At 37.6% G+C, this 20,317-nt stretch overlaps 2 protein-coding genes and 1 pseudogene across 2 annotated transcripts in view; 1 reads left to right on the top strand and 2 right to left on the bottom strand.

Annotated features, from left to right (window-relative positions):
• LOC125207127 (protein SRC2 homolog) overlaps window positions 1-20,317 on the top strand; it is a 59,406-nt gene that overhangs the window by 21,005 nt on the left and 18,084 nt on the right. The window lies entirely within an intron of this gene.
• Window positions 14,524-15,311, bottom strand: LOC125206634 (putative LRR receptor-like serine/threonine-protein kinase At3g47570 pseudogene; annotated as a pseudogene).
• LOC148923636 (uncharacterized) lies at window positions 15,298-19,575 on the bottom strand. Its single transcript, XM_089060549.1, has 7 exons — window positions 18,756-19,575; window positions 17,741-18,103; window positions 17,440-17,652; window positions 17,209-17,352; window positions 15,639-16,918; window positions 15,515-15,520; window positions 15,298-15,481 (listed from the first exon to the last, which is right to left on the bottom strand). The coding sequence occupies exons 1-7, from the start codon at window positions 19,216-19,218 to the stop codon at window positions 15,437-15,439; spliced, it is 2,514 nt and encodes an 837-aa protein (XP_088916675.1). The 5' UTR covers window positions 19,219-19,575; the 3' UTR covers window positions 15,298-15,436.

Raw genomic sequence — 20,317 nt, 5'->3', positions numbered from 1 at the left:
TAAATAATACCTTTTAAAAATAAAAATATAACTTTTTTCTATTTTTTTCTCTCTTAATTTATTTCTTTCCACTTAACTTATAAAACTACACTACATAAAATTTTGTGCGGATTAAAAAATATTTCACTTAGAATGGAATAGATGGAGTATATGTTACAATTTTCACATAATAAATATTTCTTACTGGTGGTCGGTACTTACGGATGAAATACATCAAGTTAATACTCCCTCCGTCCCAGAAAGATTGTCCCAGTTTATTTTTTGCACTTATTTTGCAAAAATAATACTCCCTCCGTCTCCTATTAAGAGTCACACTTATCAATTTCGGTCCGTCCCCAATTAAGAGTCACACTTCATTTTTACCATAAATGGTAAGTAGGTCCCACATTCCACTACCTCAATTCACTCACATTTTATTATAAAACCAATATAAAAAATGAGTCCCACATTTCACTAACTTTTTCAAACCAACTTTTCTTTACATTTCTTAAAACCCGTGTCGGGTCAAAATGTGACTCCTAATGGGAGACGGAGGGAGTAATAAATAGTTAAAGTAGAAAGAAAGTAAAGTAAAAGGGAGAATAATGTAGAGAACAGTCTTACCTACATTATTCTTTCTCTTATTTTACTCTCTTTCAACTTTACCTATTTATTATTAATTTTATAAAACGAGTGTAAAAATGAACTGGGACAATCTTTCTGGAACGGAGGGAGTAGATGTTAAAGTAGTATTTACTTGATTATGTACTATTCCCTCTTTTCCACGATAAATGTTTAATTTTCTACTTGCACTAGTTTAAAAAATATGCTAGATTTTGGAAAAATGGTGGGAAGACAAAGTTATAAGAACGTGGATCTACTTTTATAAATTAATCTATACAATATATAAAAGGTGAGTGTTGGAGAAATTACAAGATTACTATTTAATTTAAATATATTTAAATTTTGGTGAATAGTGAATAATTTTGGTGATTTACAAGATTGCCATTCAATATATAAAATCGATTAGTCACATTGTGAATTTTTAAGTTGTAATTTTTTCGCACCCCCATATCAAAAATCCTGGATACACCACTGGTGGTTGGTCTCATAGTGTAAGATATGATTCTCAATAATTGCACAGAAAATAGAAAGGAATGCATTTCATTTTCTATAAAATATGAGTTTGTCCTTTCAATATAGTACTCCATATTATTGTTTCCATTTAATTCCTTTCCCCAAGATTTTAGTTTTTCAATTTGTTTGAATTTAGTTATTTAGAATTTTTTTTCATGAAAGTTTTTATATTTATTAAAATCTCGTGTCAATGAAGAAATGTATCATCTTAATCTAGATGGAGAGAGTGCTACAAAAGAATTAATAAGCAATAGTTGAACCCCAATCTTCTAGATTAGTGTTCACACAACAGTGACAAAGAAAGTGATTTCAGCAAAGGACGAGAGATTATTGGGAGCAATTTCATGGTAAAAATTCCATTTTTATTACTACCTCCGTCTCTCAAATATTATCTCACTTTGACCCGACACGAGTTTTAAAAAATGTAATGGAAAGTGAGTTAAAAAAGTTAGTGGATTATGGGCCCTACTTTTATATATTATTTTTATAATAAAATGTGAGTAGAATGAGTTAGTGAATATGTGGTTCATTACCAAAAATGATAAGCAGCGAAATGGAACAAACTTTGGGGGACAGATGAAAATGAAAAAATGAGACAAACTTTCAGAGACGGAGATAGTATATCCAATGGCCCAATGTTTTGCCATATGGAGTAGTAAAAATGTCACAACTGATACTATAATATAAGAATCAAGACCCTTTGTTGGCGATAATAACGGAAAAAGCAGATCATGGACGACGAATACTTGTACCTGTGCCTGCCACAACTGTAGCGTAGGTCTTGTGATAGTACATTAGACTTGAAAGAAATAAAATAAAAGATGAAAAGATGTGTATTCAAGATTTTCACTTACAGAAGTGAGCATTACATCGAGACTATTTATAAGCTACTCATAATAGATAAGCATTAAATAAAACACAAGACCTAACACATTCTACAACCTTTCAAGCTTCTACATTGATGTGTTAGATGAAGAGTCTTGTAGCATTTTACTTATTTGAGAGTTACAAATTAAATTTGATGCACACTTCATCTTTCCATATTGCTGCAGTGTAATGTTATTTTCCAACTTAGCATTGCATTCACTTTTGCCGATGACTTCTTCAATTTTGATATTTGAAGGAGAGGTTTCAATATCCCCCCTCAATTCGAGCGCGGACTTAGGACAAACAGTGAGTTTGTTGCGAAGTTTAGAGAAGAATTGGTAAGAAAGTGGCTTGGTGAGGACATCTGCAATTTGGTCGGCAAATGGAACAAGACGAAGATCCACTAATTTGTCTTGAAACTTGTCGCGAACAAAATGTATGTCTAATTCAATATGCTTGGAGCGGGCGTGAAGAACTGGGTTGCTGGCCAATGCGATGGTACTGATATTATCCACCCACACAATCAGAGTGCGAGAGGATGAGATTTTCAATTCGGAGAGGAGATGAGTTACCCAAGTGACATCACAGACAGCCTGAGCAAGACTCCGGTATTCAGCCTCAGTGTGCTGCTTCGAGAGACACCAGGCTGCTTTTTGGAACACCAAGAGATCAAGTTCTTACCCAGAAAAACACAATAGCCAGTGACAGATCGTCGGTCGTCAATATCTGAAGCCCAATCAGAGTCGGAGAAGGCGATAAGATTGGTGTGAGATGCTTGGATATGAATGCCGTAACCGACCGAGCTGGCAAGGTATCGGAGAATACGTTTCACTGCCTTCCAATGAGAGTCAAGAGGGCATGCCATGAATTGGCTAACCATATTAACAACATAGCTGATTTCCGGTCGTGTGAGGGTTGCATACTGCAATGCTCCTACAGTGCTCCGATATAGCTTTCCATCTATGGTAGGATCACCTTCATCATTTGATAATTTAAGATTTGCTAGCATTGGAGTAGGCAATCCTTTCGCATCTTGCATTTTTACTCGTTCAATGATATTTTTAATGTAGGAACCTTGACTTAGATGGAGTCCCTGAGCAGTTTGAGTGACTTCAACTCCTAGGAAATGTTTCACTTCACCCAAATCCTTAAGAGAAAATTGCTTGCTGAGGCTTGAAATAACATGCTCAATGGCAGAAGATGAACTACCAGTTATTAACATATCATCGACGTAGATGAGAAGATAAATTGTTTCAGATGCTTGAATCCGAAAGAACAGAGATCGGTCTGCCCGAGATTAATGAAATCCAAGTGATAATAAGGCAGCTTGAATAGTGAGGAACCATGATCTGGAGGCTTGCTTCAAGCCATAGAGAGCTTTGTTGAGTTTGCACACAAGGTGTGGGCCTCCTTGTTCAAAGCCAAGGGGTTGGCGCATGTAGATTTCTTCCTCAAGATCTCCATGTAAGAATGCATTGTTGACGTCTAAGTGCTTGATTCGCCAGCCAGAAGATATAGCAAGAGACAGGATTATGCGAATGGTTGTGGGCTTGACCACAGGGCTGAATGTATCGGTGAAGTCAAAACCAGGCTCTTGGGAGAAGCCTTGAGCAACCAATCGAGCTTTATGTCGAGCAATATCGCCATTAGCATGTTTCTTCAACCTGAAAATCCAAGAACAACCAATAAGATTCTTCCCATGAGGAAGAATGGTTAGAATCCATGTTTTATTTCGAATAAGAGCCAGAAACTCTTCAACCATGGCTTGCTTCCAAATGGGGATTAGAAGAGCAGCTTGGGCAGATTTAGGGAGAGAGGAAAAAGGACATGTGACAAGAAGAATTTTAGGCTTAAAAAATACCAGCCTTAGATCTAGTGATCATAGGATGAGAGGCAGCTGTAGAGCTTGGAATAAGAGAGGAGGAAGCGGTTGTGTCAGAGGTGAGAGAAGTTGGAGAGGCTGCTGCTACAGTAGCAGAAGGCTGTGAAGATGGAGATTCATGTGTGACAGGTGGATTAGAGGGAGAGAGATTGATGGGAGGAGTGGGATTTGTAGTAGGTGGTGAAGGAGGTATAATGTGCAAGGGAGGAATGCTTGAAGGATTATTTGGCAGAGAGGGAGCTTGTGAGGATGGAGAATTAAGGTGAGGAAATGACGATTCATCAAATATGATATCTCTTGAGACGATGACTTTTCCATTGGGAAGGAGAGCTTTGTATCCTTTATGAGCATTACTATATCCCAAAAAAGTTGAAGGGGATGATCTGTATTCAAGCTTGTGGGCATTGTAAGGCCGAGTGAATGGATAACATAGACAACCAAAGACTTTGAGCTCATGATAGTTAGGCTTGGAGTTGTACAACTTTTCAAAGGGGGAGGCAAGAAGGAGTGTGGTGTGGATAATCTGTTGATGATGTAGACTGCGGAAGTAAAGGCATCATCCCAAAATTGAGTAGACAATCCTGCTTGAGCAAGTAATGCTAAACCCATCTCAACAACATGTCGATGCTTCCTTTCAATGAGGCCATTTTGTTGGGGAGTATGAGGGCAAGATAATCTGTGTATGATACCATGTTCCCGAAAAAAAGAAGTAAGCCCTCTATACTCTCCACCCCAATCACTTTGCACAATCTTAATTTTATGATTAAGCTGGTTTTCTGCAGTCACTTTGAAGTGTTTGAAAATGTTTCGAACTTCATTTTTTGCTTTCAATAGATAAATCCATGTGAAGCGAGTAAATTGATCTACAAAAGTGATGTAGTAGGAGAACCCATTTCTGGATTTGATGGGAGAGGGACCCCATAAAGTCAGTGGTATGAGATGGAGAGGAGCTGAATATTGAGAGTTAGAAGCAGTGTAAGGGAGCCTATGACTCTTAGCAATACAACAAGGATGACAAAGGATACTGGATTTTATTGAATTGAAACTGATATTACAGCCATTTAGAGCCTTAACTACTAAATCATAAGCACAGTGGCCAAGACGTTTGTGCCAAAGATCTAAAGTAGAAGACACATGAGATGTGAAAGTAGAGGAAAGAGCTGAAGAGAAGGCAACGGGTGCATGGCTTGAGTCAGAAGAGAGGTGAGCAGACTCTGCCTTGGGAAGAGAGAAGCGATATAATCCATTGTCAAGGGTGCCTCTGAGAAGAACATTCCTGGACATTCGATCCTTAACAAAGCAAAAGGGAGGGTGAAACTCAAAGAAGACATTATTGTCATTTGCAAACTTAGAGACACTTAGAAGGTTTTTCGAAATTTTAGGAACATGTAAAAGATGATTCAAGAGTAAATATCTTGAAGACAACAAAGGTGGCTGAAATGAAGAGCTACCAACATCAGCAATATTGATAGCATCTCCATTGCCAAGATGTAGAGATTTATCTCCTTGATACTCAGTGGCAACATTTAGAGATGAGAGGTCATTGGAGACATGATGTGTAGCACCAGAGTAGTCAGGATACCAAAAGTTGGAAGCTGAGTCGAAACTAATCTCTGAAGGAGAATAGGAATAGGCAGGTGCTTGGTGAAGTTGCTGGTGGGGAGAAGGTGGACGGAAGCCGGGAGGAGCTACAGGAGGAGCACGAGCGTGGACAAGATCTGCTGGGAGGACCAGAACCAGCATGAACAAAGTTGGCCGAGGGTTGAGAGCCGTCAGTGTTGAAGGAAGAAAGACGAGCAGTTTCTAATCTGGACTCAAAGCTGAGGAGAAGTGCAGTAACATCTGGAACAGACCAACTTTCTGTCCTAGAGGTGATGGTGACCATCACAGGATCATATTCCGGGTCGAGACCAGCCAATAGATAGAGGATATGATCTTCGGGAGAGACATGACAACCAGCAGAGCTTAATATGTCACAACAAGACTTGACCTTGTTAAGATAATCATTCATGGGCAGATTGTGCCGTTTGATAGTTTGAAGTTGCAATTTGTATTGCATAATTTTAGCTTTTGATTGGCTCGCATAGCTGGACTCTATAGCTTGCCATATATCTTTGCTGGTGGAGAGGCCAACAACGAGTATCATCGAGCTCTCAGAAAGCGATCCTTGAATCCAAGCAGATAAAAGTTGATCCCGGCGATGCCAAGCAAGGTAGGCGGGATTGGGCTGCTTTGTAGCAACATCATCATCATTAGTAAGAAAGGGAGAGGGTGGGATGTCTGATCCAAGAAGAAATCCCTCAAGGCCATGACCACGAACAGTAGCTAGAATTTGTTGTCGCCAAATGAGATAATTTTCATCGGAGAGTTTGATGGAAAGAGGATGATGTAGGTGGAGGAGCTGGAATTAGTATTTGTATCCATAAAAAAAGGAAATGGAGAATGGAAATGGAAAGGGAGGGAGGGAAGCGAAGAGTAGGTGATCAGAACCTAGGCTCTATATACCATGAAAGAAATAAAATAAAAGATGAAAAGATGTGTATTCAAGATTTTCACTTACAGAAGTGAGCATTACATCAAGACTATTTATAAGCTACTCATAATAGATAAGCATTAAATAAAACACAAGACCTAACACATTCTACAACCTTTCAAGCTTCTGCATTGATGTGTTAGATGAAGAGTCTTGTAGCATTTTACTTATTTGAGAGTTACAAATTAAATCTGATGCACACTTCATCTTTCCATATTGCTGCAGTGTAATGTTATTTTCCAACTTGGCATTGCATTCACTTCTGCCGATGACTTCTTCAATTTTGATATTTGAAGGAGAGGTTTCAATAAGACGTTACTACCTCCGTCCCCTAAATATTGTCACACTTTGATTCGATACGGGTTTGAAGAAATGTAATGGAAAGTGAGTTGAAAAAGTTGGTGGGATGTGAGTCCTACTTTTAAAGTATTAGTTTTATAATTAAATGTGAGTAAGAATGAGTTAGTGGAATATGAGGTCCACTACCAAAAATGGTAAAAAGTGAAGTATGACAAACTTTCAGGGACGGACCGAAATGGTAAACTGTGACAAACTTTCAGGGACGGACCGAAATGGTAAACTGTGACAAACTTTCAGGGACGGAGGTAGTATTACATTTTGTCTTGACTCGGGTTTTAAGAAACACTCCCTCCATTTTTCAAAAATAGCAACTCTTTCTATTTTAGTCTGTTCCTTAAAAATAGTAACTTTTAAACTTTCTATTTTAGGAAATCTTTGCACCCTTATACATCAATTTATTTACCACTTATACCACTAAACCTCCCTAATAAAGTGGACCCCATAATCCACTAACATTAATTCCATTACTTTTTTTTCTTTCTCTCTGTTAAGGATGAAGTCCTTAACTCGGATATTTGCATCGAACATCGCGGGAGCTATTGCCCGACGATCACTCCAGCGTCAAATTTTGGGATAAAAGGTAGTCTCCGGAGCTTTGCCGGTCGATCAAACCAGGAATGATACGATAAAAGCGTAAAGATATAATAAAGGGATAATTGATATTTCTTGAATGAAATAGAAGAATAAAATAATTCTTATTTATAAGACTACTCTGACTTAGGGAACAAGAAATATAGATACTAAGAATATATGGAAAGATATGCTAAATCAATACTAAACTAAACAATAGATATATGGGGATCTTTCTAGTGATATACTCGTATCAACTCCCCCACGGTTAAAATCCGCCTTGCCCTCAAGGTGCAAACCACGACACAACAAAGAGCGTTGCGAACATAAGCTTTAACGAGCTATCCCCTCCTGGATCAAACACACATCGACTAGTTGAGCATCTCCCCTCTTCAGCAACATCAAAACTCACCAAGGGAAGATCTTTAGAGTTGTGATATTTCAACGCTAACACGTGAATTTTATCCTCGCGGCCACAAATGCCCAAATACAACATGTCATTACGCGGGGGGATCAACCGTGTATCAGCGTCAAGCGATGTTTATCTATGAGTCGTACTCACAACATCATTAGGGAAATTCCTTCAAACATTTTGGAATGGCGCATGCATCCTCATCTCCAACAAATGCATATAGAGAAGCACCTCCTTTCATTACTACTTCTTCAATATATAATCGCAGCCCATCCTCAAGCAACTGTCTCCTCCCATCTATTTCTTCCTCCATGTCTTGCTTTATTGTCTCAACTGCTCCCTTGTGTTTATCAACACGACCTTGAATCTCCATTCTCTGTTCACCTCCATGCCGATTCGTTTCCCACTCATTTGTCATTAAGCACAGGACAACAGTCTGTGGGTGTGACGGAAAGGCCAATGAAGGAGCAGTTACAGGCGGGGCTGGGCTACACCGCTGTAACGGGCAATCTGTTTGCGGATGCTGGTAGTGTTGGCGGGGCTGGTGTGCGGCGACGGTTGTTGTTAGAGAGGGTTCCCAACACGAAACTCGGTGGGCCGGTGGCTGATCGTACTGCTGAAGTCCGAGCGGTTGTCGCCAGATAGGCTGATCGTGGCAAGAGCGGCTTTGAGTTGTCGTTGCCGGGGAATTCGCCGAGGTTGTATTTTTTGAGGTTGAATGCTGGTAGGAAGGCGGCCGTTCAGTCGGTGGAAGAGGTCGCGGAAGAGGCCGGAAGACAGCTGCCGCGGGCAGCGGTGTGTTAGGAATGGTATACTGAAGAGCATATTTCGAGCATGTTGCACGGATAGAATTGCTTGTATATTGTACAATTCACTTTTAACCCAAGGCAAGAAGAAGTAATTTTATCGCATTGATGTTTGCTTGTGCATTTATAAGATGCTTCTCAAACATTTAAATGTATAAGAAGCAAATAAGTCTAATTCTTCTACATAGTAGACTGGTCATGAGTGAACGACGTTCACAGAAGGTGACGCAGTCGGTTCTTTGTAGAAGAGAAATAGAATTTCACAACCTATCGTGAAAGGTTGCAGTGTCAGTCCACATGTTTCCTTACCTTAAGAAATAAACGACACTGGTGTGGTATAGCACTGAAGGATCTAACAGTTGAGATAAGTTTTTCTTGCTATTTACTGAAAGACGAGGTGTCGGTGATTTTTATTTCTTAATCACTGTTGACATAGCATTGAGCATACGATATTGATTATGCACTACTTTGATTTATCAAATGGTGCAGATTTTTCGCAATCCAAGAATCCTGATATCTTGGGTAGTGGTGATCAATGTCTAGAGGTGCTAGTATTGTTATTGCAATGAATCGTGTGCTGGGTGAGTCCAGTTTGATAATATCCTCAAGAGGTGTTATTAAGGTTTTATTATTCAGAAACCTGGCCGGTTGAAATTTATTCCAGAATAATAAATAAAGATTTTGGACTAGACAACTCCTGGAAAAAGATATTAAATAATTAAAGTCAAATAGCAAACTTAAATTAATTAATGGATATTTATATCTTAAACACGGAAAATAATAAATTAAAGAGGTAAAGCCCGGATTACTCATAATTTGGGATTGGAGGATTACTTGTAATTTGGGATTGGACGGGCAGTCAATATTATTATACTATTGTGGATGATAATAACATTCTGTTTGGACTTATATTAAATTGGGGCTCAATTTAATTAGTAAAAGTACAACAGGTTTGGCCCAAGTCCAACCTCCATGGATCCCTAATCTGGCCCATCATAACTCTATATATAAAGGAGATTAGGGAGAAGACAAATTAATTAATTCATTTTAATCGTTCCTCTCTCCAGATTGAACGTGATTTTTCAGTTCTCTCTAGAACTGAAATTTTGTCTTCTTCTCTAATTAAGTCCTTTTCATTTTGACAAGCTTTGCCCACCCAAAGGTCAGATTCTGAGTTCGGGATACAGATTAGAAGATTCATGGTTGAGTACGAAGATCATCTCGTGGAGAAGGCACAAGCAATCGACGATTCTTTGGAGAATCAGATCGGTAATTCTAAACAGTAGGAAATCATGAATTAGGGTTTTAATTCCTTAAACATGATTTATTTGTGTTCTTGAATGCAATTTGATTTGTTTAACATGTAGATAATTAATCCCATAATTGGTCAAATAGATCTGTAGATCTGATTTATTTGTGTATGCATATCTTCCGCTGTGCAAGGCGCACCAATCCCCAACACGGTGCTGCTGTGCAGCAGTGCCTCGTCGAGCTCCAGAAGGGTTGGTGTTGCGGTGGCGGCGACGGCCATTCAGTTGGGGGCGGTGGTCGGTAGACGAGCTGGTCTTGCTGCCATTGATCAGTGTAGGGCTGAGACTTCAACAGCCTGTAGGGTTCGGTGTAGGTTGGATACAGTGACTGTCCGTATGGCTCCGTGTCGAGCAGGTAGGTCAGCTGCTTGTAGGTATGTTGCTGGAAGATATTTGGAGGCGGTGGTGGAGGTGGTGGCGGTGGCTGGTAGGTGTTTAGAGACGCCGACGGCGGCTGATTGTGGAAGTAGGGTGCAGATACGTAGGTTGGCGCTGCATATGAATCCGTGTAGGTGAACAAGCGTTGTTGTTCGTCCATCACGTCTAACTTCTTGTTTATTCTGTTGCAGGCAACCAATATCTGGTCACGTAGGTAAGATAGATAGATTTCTTTGTCGGAAGTCATGGATGGAGGATGAGATCTTACGAAAGCGCCAATTGGTTAAGGATGAAGTCCTTAACTCGGATATTTGCATCGAACGTCGTGGGAGCTGTTGCCCGACGATCACTCCGGCGTTAAATTTTGGGATAAAAGGTAGTCGCCGGAGCTTTGCCGGTCGATCAAACCAGGAATGATACGATAAAAGCGTAAAGATAAAATAAAGGGATAATTGATATATCTTGAATGAAATAGAAGAATAAAATAATTCTTATTTATAAGACTACTCTGACTTAGGGAACAAGAAATATAGATACTAAGAATATATGGAAAAATATGCTAAATCAATACAAAACTAAATAATAGATATATGGAGATATTTCTAGTGATATACTCGTATCATTCTCTCTTACTTTACTAATTTTTCTCTCCCTCTCTCGTACTTTACCAAATTGTGCATTAAAACCCGTGCCGTTCCAAATGTTTTTATTTTTAAAATATGGAGGAAGTATAATGGAAGTGGGTCGAAAAATTTTTATACTCCCTCCATCCCAAGGTAGTTGAGTTGATTCATTTTTGCATTCGTTTTGCAAAAATATAATAAATAGTTGAAGTAGAGAGAATATAGTGTACGAGAGAGAATAATTTTTTCAAAACGAGTGAAAAAAAAGGAAACGATCCAATTACCTTGGAACGAAGGGAGTAAGTAATACAACGTGAGTGAAATAAAAATACAAAAAAAAACGAAATTTCTTTCTAAATATCATGAGATTTATTAAATTGTTTGGTGTTGGGTTGAAGTATTTCTACGGTTTGAGTTTAAACACCGGGGTAGTATATTTTTTAAATGATTCGAAGCAGTATTGTTTACCCACTTTTACTGCTATCTGCGGGTGACATTTCAATTTATTTTAATTAATCATAGTAGCCTCTGATTTACACTACAATAGTAACATAATTTAATGTTATCATTTTCCATGAAGCTTCTGATCAAGATATAATAATTATTATATTTATATGTTTATGGTGTACTTCTTCCGTTCTTGAAAATTAATTTGTCACATATTTCCTTTTTTGTTCATCCCTAAAAATTTGTCACTTTTCACTTTTACCATTTTTGGTAGTGGACCCTATATTCCGCTAATTCATTCTCACTCACATTTTATTACAAAACTAATATATAAAAGTAAGACACATGTGCCACCAACTTTTTCAACTCACTTTCTATTACATTTCTTAAAACCCGTGCCGGATCAAATGGTGACAAATTATGGGGGACGGAGGGAGTATTATTTTTTCACGCACTCATATATATTGACTTCGAAAAATTTAAAACAGTGGAGTCCCTATCAGTATGTTTTTTTTTTCTTTGTCCGCTGATAAGGCTAATTTCATGCATCGGTTATGTGGTGAAAAATCACCTTTTTACTGGGTCTAACACAAGTTTTAAGCCAGGTGTGTGAAGAAAATCGCTAGGTCCAGGAAGAGCTGGAGGCAGTGGACAGGCGAAGGAAAGCGAAGGGAAGTGAGCAGAATTGAAGAGGAAAAGGGCTAGACGAAGGAAGTCCAAATCTGAGGGTAACGAAGACTATTCACACCCTGCTGGACCCACTTCCACGCCTATATAAAGAGGAGCATGCAGCACACCAAACATGCATGATTTTGCTCTCAGCTCACACACTCACACACTTGAGAAAATGGGGAATGGGTAGTTAGGGGTTTCATGAGAATGTTAGTGGTAACACCGTCCTCACGAAGGGCGAAGATACAATCAGTTTACATTCAGTTTCGCACTGTTATTCCGTCGAATTTCAACGTTTCTGAAGTCGATTGGTTGTTTGCTACTTACCATTATCTATGCATTTAGTTTACATCATGATGGTGTTTATTTTGTGTTGATTTACGTTGATTCTGTGTTTTTGAGGTTTTATTTCAGAAGTTGAATGTTATTCTCTGTTTTGGATGTTTCTGTGCTTGATTTGGGAAATAGGTTGTGGATCTGTGTTGTTGTTGTTTGATCTATGGTGAATCGGCGAATTTGTAGTTATGGATATAATTTTGGTCGGAGTTTGTTTCGGATGCTTGGATCCGGAGTGGATTTAGCATCCGGAGTGTGGATCTGAACAGGGGAAACCGAGTTTGCATGGATTTTGAACTTTCTGCTTTCTTTTTATTTTACTTCGTCTAGTAACCGTATATCTGCTTTAGTTTTAATTGTTCTTCGATTTTGTCGCTTTAATTTCTGTTGCTTCGTTTCGTATTGCGTTCTCACTCTGTTCTTACTGATTGTTTCATGTCAATTATTGGAGAAGATGATGTCGCTGTTAGTTAGTACTTTAGTTAGTTGTTTTCCAGCTTTTCATCCGTATTTTACCTTTTCAGGAAATGGTCCCCACCGTCAGTTGTTATCCCAGGTCTAGGTAATATAGAGAATAGTTTTTCTTAGATCTAGTTATTGTCTCGCTTGTTCCGGTTTATATGCATTTTCCTATTTCTGCCTAGATCTAGTTGTTAGCATAGTAAATTTCAACACCGAGTCTAGTTTAATTTCCTCAACCCAAATTGCGTGGCAGCAGCCAACCAAAAATAGTCCCGAGTCTTTGAACATGTTTCTTTGCGCATTCATCTCTGTGGGATCGATCCCTACTTCCCTGTGCTAATTTAGTATATGTGGTTGAGGGTTTTGAAGAGGTATTCTGTGTGTCCGACAACCGAGATATTCCAACGTTCCGTGAGTTCCTAGACCCCGTGATCTAGTGGATTCGCTGGACCTAGGGAGCTTGATATTCCTTACAAGTCACACAAAACACATCACTTCATCCGCCCTACTAAGTCTCCTCTAATTTTTTACACCGCCTGCCATTTGAGTAAGGAAAGTTTCCTCATGAAAAAATCTTACTCTTACACTGCTACACATATATAATAGGTATGCTACATCCATGAAAAAGTCAAGCACAAGATAAATCCTGAAATCCAGCAAAATCAAGCAAACATATTTTGATGGATTTCAGAAAATTTGAAATAATCCTTGTTTCAGCTGACAATCTTCCAAATATCCAGTGGTTCGGTAAGATGAAAGTCTATGCCGAGGTTTCCCTTAATGGAGAGCCAAACACAAGCATGCGAACCACCGTGGACACAGCCGGGGAGAGAAACCCTAGATGGGACTTCCCTCTCAATTACACAATCAACAAGGCCTCTCTCCGCAACCCGGGGCTGGAGGTGGTGGTGAAGCTCTATTGTCAGAGAATACTGGGAGACAAGTTCATCGGTGAAGTCAAGATACCGGTTAAGGGTCTCTTCGACTCCGGGCCAAAGGCTAAAAATGAGCTGAGCTTTAATGTGGCCGGGGCTGGGGATGGGAGGCTCAACATTTTGTATAGTTTTGGGAAGACGTTTACGGAGCAGGAGACCTCGGCTTGGAAGAAGGCGCTCAAGGTCGGATTCGTGGTGATTGCACAGGGGACGTGGTTTGTGTTGACAGGGCGCAACTTAGATATGTGAGGAGGAGGAGGTTGGTTAAATCATTAATATTGGTGTATCATGTCAGGCATAGCTCGTTTCTAATTACTTTACTATTTGTATGTTTCTTCATGTTTATATTATGTCCTTGGCATCGTCTTCTTCTTCGTCCTCTTCCCTATTTTGTTAGAGCGTCTAAAATGGAAAAAAAGTAAATTGAAAATATATATTTCTTGTTTACCTTATTAAATAGTAAAATATAACCTTTATTATATACGGTAGTGAATTCCAAGGGAAAAAGGTAATTTGAAGAAAAATAATTACCTTATTTACTTTTTATGTGAAGAAAATATGAAGACACGTCTTAAAAATGTCTTAAAAATTGAATAAGGTGTATAATACCTTCTCAAATTATTTCTCTTTACCCTTTATCAATATTAAAAAAGCATATTAAAAAGTAAGATAGCTGAATCATTCATAAAATATGAACTACTACAAATTGCACTAATAAACAATAGTTTCCCACCAATCTAATGGATTAGTGTTCACATAACAGTGACAAACAAATTGATTTGAGCAACTATACATCTGAGCTATCAAACTGAGATTATTGCCGAACAGAAAATGCATATCGTGGACGACGAGTACTTGTAGCTGCCACATTTGTAGCATAGATATTGTGTAGAGCAGTTGCTGCTTCAATCATGTTGATTCTTTCATCTGCTGAATCAGCTAAACATTTCATTGCCAATTCCAATATTGACAACAAACATTGCACCTTTGCAGAAAAATGTTGATCTTCCCTTGACAACAAATCTGGCGCCACCAATTCAGGTGCTGTATTTTCATCTAACGCTTCACTTACCCACTCTTTTATGCTCCTTTCTTCACCGAACATATCGTCTGTTGGCCTCTTTCCGGTGAACATCTCTAGCAACAATATCCCAAAACTAAATACGTCCCCATTTGTTGACACTTTGCCTTCCATTCCAAACTCTAATTGTGTCACATGCATTCAAAATTTTGTTAGTAAAACATTTATATCGGATGAAATTTAAGTTTTAAAAATTAGTATCATGCATCACCTGGTGCTGCGTAACCGATGGTTGCCACTGTTTGCGTTTGGATGAACGTTTCTCCTCCATCGAAAAGCTTTGAAATACCAAAATCAGCAAGATGAGCAGTCATGTCTTCATCAAGCAACACATTGCTTGGCTTGATATCACAATGAACAACCGGGAATGTATGGCCATGGTGAAGATATTCCAAGGCTGATGCAACATCTATTGCTATTTTCAATCTCTGTATAAGATCCAAACCATACGTGTCGTAATGTATCCATTTATCCAAGCTCCCATTTGGCATATATGTGAGAATCAATGCTTTAAACTCCATATTAGAACAACATCCAATAACTCGAACTAAGTTTCTGTGTCGAATGCTACTCAATATAGTAGCTTCAGCATCAAAGCTCCTTAATGCCTCTTGCAGTTCCAAGTTGAACACTTTTACCGCAACTTTCAACCCATCAGAAAGTGTTGCTTCGAATACAGAACCAAAACTACCTCTGCCAAGTAGGTTGATTTCACTAAATGAACTTGTTCCTCGTTCAAGTTCTATATAAGAAATTCTCCTACATTCAGTAGTTACTGGTGGAATATCAGTAGAGAGTGCCACATGTTTTTGTTTACACTTTCTTATGAGAATAAGCATTATGATGACCACAATGACAGCTAAAACCACAGATGGAACAATGAGTTTCTTCAACCATGATCTATGATGATTTTCTGGGCAGAGTGCAACTTGAAATTCTATTGGACCACAAAGAGCTAAGTTATTAGAACAATTAAATACTTGAAGATAGTGAAGTTCTTCTAAGGACTTGGGTATTGATCCTGAAAGATTATTATAAGAGAAATCCAATGTAATCAAACCTTTAACCTCTCCCAATGATTGAGGAATAGAGCCACTAAACATATTATTTGATAAGTTAAGAAATGTTAGAGATTGACAACCAACAATTGAGCTAGGAATAACATCTGAAAATTGATTGGATGACAAATCCAGAGAGTTGATCATCTTTAAATTTCCAACTTGAGATGACAATTGACCGCTCAAATGATTGGAAGACAAGTTCAGAATCACAAGGTCTGTGAGATTCCACAAGCTAGGAGGGATGGTTAAATTCAATTGGTTAGAATCTATGTAGATCTCTCTCAATGATTTAACATCACCCAAACATTCAAGTATTGGACCCACAAGCATGTTACGAGCAAGGCTCAAGCCCCCCAAATGATACAATCGGCAAAGATCGTTAGGTATATAACCCACCAGTTGATTGTCACTAAGATATAGTGTTTGGAGTTGCTTCATTTTTCCTATTGTTGGTGGAATGTGACCACTCAGTTGATTCTCACTCAAATGGAGATCTAGCAAATAGCTTAAGTTTCCTACTTCGAATGGAATGACACCCATGATGTTGCATGCTGATGCATAAATATTCTCAAGAGAGGAGGAAAAATTCCCTAAGGAAGTGGGTAGAATGCCATTCAGTGGATTGTCCGATATAGCCAATCCCTTCAAATGTCGACAATTAGTTAATGAAGAGAGAAATGTCAATTCCTGAGTTGGGAATTCTGCTCCACTTAAATTATTTCTCACAAGACGAACTTCCTCTAGGAGCTTCAAATTACCGAAGTCGGGTATGAAGCCACTGAATGAGTTGCCAGGCATATCCAAGATGATAAGTTTAGAAGCATTGGCCATAGAACTTGGAATTGGGCCACTAATTCTGTTATAAGCCAAAAGAAGCCATTCAAGATTGGGAAGTGAATTCCCCATATCTAATGGAAGAATGCCAGAAAACTCATTGTACGAAAATTTTAAGTTCTTCATTGTTGATATGTTGAATAAGGAAGATGGAATTGATCCATATAAGGAATTACCGAACACAGAGAAAGTCTCAAGTATTGGCAGAGTGCCAATCTCTTGTGGTAATTCACCTGCGATACATATCCATCCACTTTGAATATCAATATTACACATTCCAAATCATAATAATTTAAATAGGGACCTTAATTCTCTACTCAATTGAAGAATTTTTTTTTTTATCAATTTGATTTAAAATTTTCCTGACAGGGATGTATTTAGTAAAGGATTTTTGTTATCATAAAAAATGTTAAAAAAGTACATAGAAGCCGAAAAGTAAAAGTTGTAGTGCTTCAGGTTGAACTTCAGCCAAATAATTTGAGAAAGTCATAAACGAAAGGAAGAAAGGATCAAGTATAGATACCTGTGAAATGATTGTACGCCAACTCCAACACTCTAAGCATGCTTGTATTTCCAATTGCGCGAGAGATGGTTCCACTGAAATTGTTGTTGTCTAAGTTCAAGATCTCTAGATGACTGCATTTCCATAAATTTAGTGGAAGATGACCTACAAAGTATAGAGGGTTCAAATTAGTCACTTCCTATTGTTAGTCCTTCATGTAATTACTGATTCTATTTTAAATTATGGACATACCTAGTAAGTTGTTGTCAAACAGATATAATTTCTCTAATTTAGGAAGACCATGAAAAGTTGGGATATTTCCAGACAAAGTGTTGTTAGAGAGGTCCATGAATTTCAATGAAGACATGTTGAACAGTGAAGATGGAATATTTCCGGTGAGAGAGCAGTCTGGGATACTTAACACCTCTAGTCGTGAAAGATTCCCCAGTGCTTCAGGGATCATTCCTGCATTTTAGGAAATAGAAAGATATTATAGCAATCGAAATACATATATAAATGTAGCTAATTAAAAAGAGAAGCATATGCATAATACCTCTGAAATCGTTCACGCCCAGGTATAAATATATAAGCATACTCAAACTTCCAATTTCACTTGGGATTTTTCCATTGAAATGATTAACAGATAATTCCAAGTCCTGCAGGTGTCTGCATTTATATATGTTTGGTGGAATTTCTCCAGAAAGTTGGTTGGTCCAAAGATTAAGTACTTCAATATTTGGAAGACTGTCGCACATATCACTTGGGATATTTCCAGACAAACTGTTGTTATATAGGTACATGTATTTCAAGGAAGATATGTTCAACACTGAAGATGGAATATTTCCGGTCAGAGAGGAGGCTGGGATGCTTAACTCCTCTAACTGTGAAAGATTCCCTATTTCTACAGGGATTTTTCCTGCATTTTTACAGGTAGAAAGATATAAGGAAACCCTTTGCTTAAATCATCACATTATGCTTATGAGATAATTTATTTATAGGAAAATAATTTATAGAAAAGTCAAAGAAATCATAGTTTCTTAAAAATAAAATTTATTAATATTATTAAACTGACTGCAAAATAATAAAACCCACATTCTCTAAGTAATCTAAATACCCTAGGAATTTAAAAAGAAAAAAATAAAATTACAAAAGTAAAATAAAATTTGCAGAAACAATAAATTGGCAATTTTACTGTTTGACGGCTTAATTTCATTTTCTATTGATGTTTTTGCTTCGTATGTTGGAAATGCATCTAAAAATGATAACAGGACGTATTTAATTTTAATGTTAAATTGATCAAGTAAGATAATTATTAAAAAAATTACTAAATTTTTTTTAATAAAATGAAAGTCACTTAACTAGAGAGATAAACTTACCATTTGAACTATTGGTAATTTTCTAATTGATGTACTAAAATGCTAAAATGGAAAAATATAATTATATTTTAAGGATGAATGTGGTATAATGAACAGACAATAGAATTGCTTTCAAATCATTTATCCATTTCAAATTTTGGAATTGTAATCTAGAAAGGAAATGTAGAGGTAATTAAAAAGAGAGGCATTTACCTCTGAAGTCGTTAACGCCCAGGTACAGCTCTTTAAGCATACTTAAACTTCCAATTTCACTTGGAATTTTTCCATTGAAATGATTGATAGATAATTCCAGCTCCTGAAGATGTCTGCATTTCCATATGTTCGGTGGAATTTCTCCGGAAAGTTGGTTGGCCGAAATATCAAGTGCTTCAATATTTGGGAGATTATTGCATATATCACTTGGTAGCCAACCAGATAGGTTATTATTTCTAATTCTAATTTGTCCAAGGGAAGACATATTGAAAATACCATGTGGTATGGACCCACTCAGCTGGTTATAGTTCATGTTTAATATTTGTAGCTTAGAATTGTTAGACAAAGATGAAGGAATTGTTCCTATGAAAGTGTTGTTGTACATATAGAGTTTCTCTAGTTGAGGTAAACTGCCCAACCATGTTGGTATTACTCCGGTGAATGAATTTGCTCCCAAATTCATCACCTTCAAACGACGCAGTTTAGAGAGTTCAAAGGGTAAAATCCCCGTGAAACTATTGGAACTGATGTCCAAATATCTGAGAAACGTAAGGTTTCCGAGATGTGGAGCAATAATTCCAGCAAGGTCGTAGCCAGAGAGAATGAGAGCAGTGACGCGACGGTGTTTGAGGCCACATGACACACTAACCCAATTACAAACTGATGTATTTTGAGACCAATTGGTGCTCAAAACAGCATAAGGGTCAGAAGTGATGGAGTTTTTGAAAGAAATAAGTGCATGCTTATCTGTGATAATAGAATTCAAGGAGAGGGTAAAGCTACTCGAGAATAAGATCAAAAGAGCAAAGGAAATAGTAAAACTCTTCGAGAATAAGATCAAAAGAGCAAAGGGAATAGTAAAACTCTCCATTAATTTGCTGTTTCGTTTCTTTTGATAGGCTGGCATATTTATAATAGATGCTTTGTAGTGGAATACAAATAATATATAATATTATTATATTCTGTTCAGAGTTTATAAAATTGAATTAGGTTTCCGTGTTATATTAATGTTAAAAAAAATTAATCGGTGGCTCATTACATATATTGTTAAACTCTTAGCTCGTCGAGTCATTTCATGTGGGTGAGTGTGTAAATATTAAAATTAAATGAGACTGTGGTCTGTGGGTTGTCGTCGACTCAAGTCTTCAAACACCTTGTTTAGTGTTTACGTTAAATTTGAGAAATAACTAATTGTTGTGTATCATATTACAACAATATTTTATGACATAGCCATATGTTTAGGACAAGAAATGTACTTTAGTCAATTTCTGTTCTTTTGTTCATAAGAGTGCATTATAGTTCCATCATAGTTAAAATAACAGCCTAGACAAGCAATCTGAGATACATAGACAAACAACTCGACATATGATTCCAAGCAATCTGTGATATAAAATCAGAGCATTACGATGATGTACTATAGTTAAAATAATAAGCAAACAACTTGGCATATGATTCCAAGCAATCTGTGATATAAAATCAGAGCATTACGGTGATGTACTATAGTTAAAATAATAAGCAAACAACTTAGCATATGATTCCAAGCAATCTGTGATACGGAATCA

The sequence above is a fragment of the Salvia hispanica genome, chromosome 6 (genome assembly GCF_029641045.1).
Source record: "Salvia hispanica isolate PSC_SH4W2 chromosome 6, Shi_PSC_v1, whole genome shotgun sequence".
In the NCBI taxonomy this organism is placed as follows: domain Eukaryota; kingdom Viridiplantae; phylum Streptophyta; class Magnoliopsida; order Lamiales; family Lamiaceae; genus Salvia; species Salvia hispanica.
The sequence above is the reverse complement of the archived record's forward strand: the minus strand, read 5'-3'. Positions and strand labels throughout refer to the sequence as shown.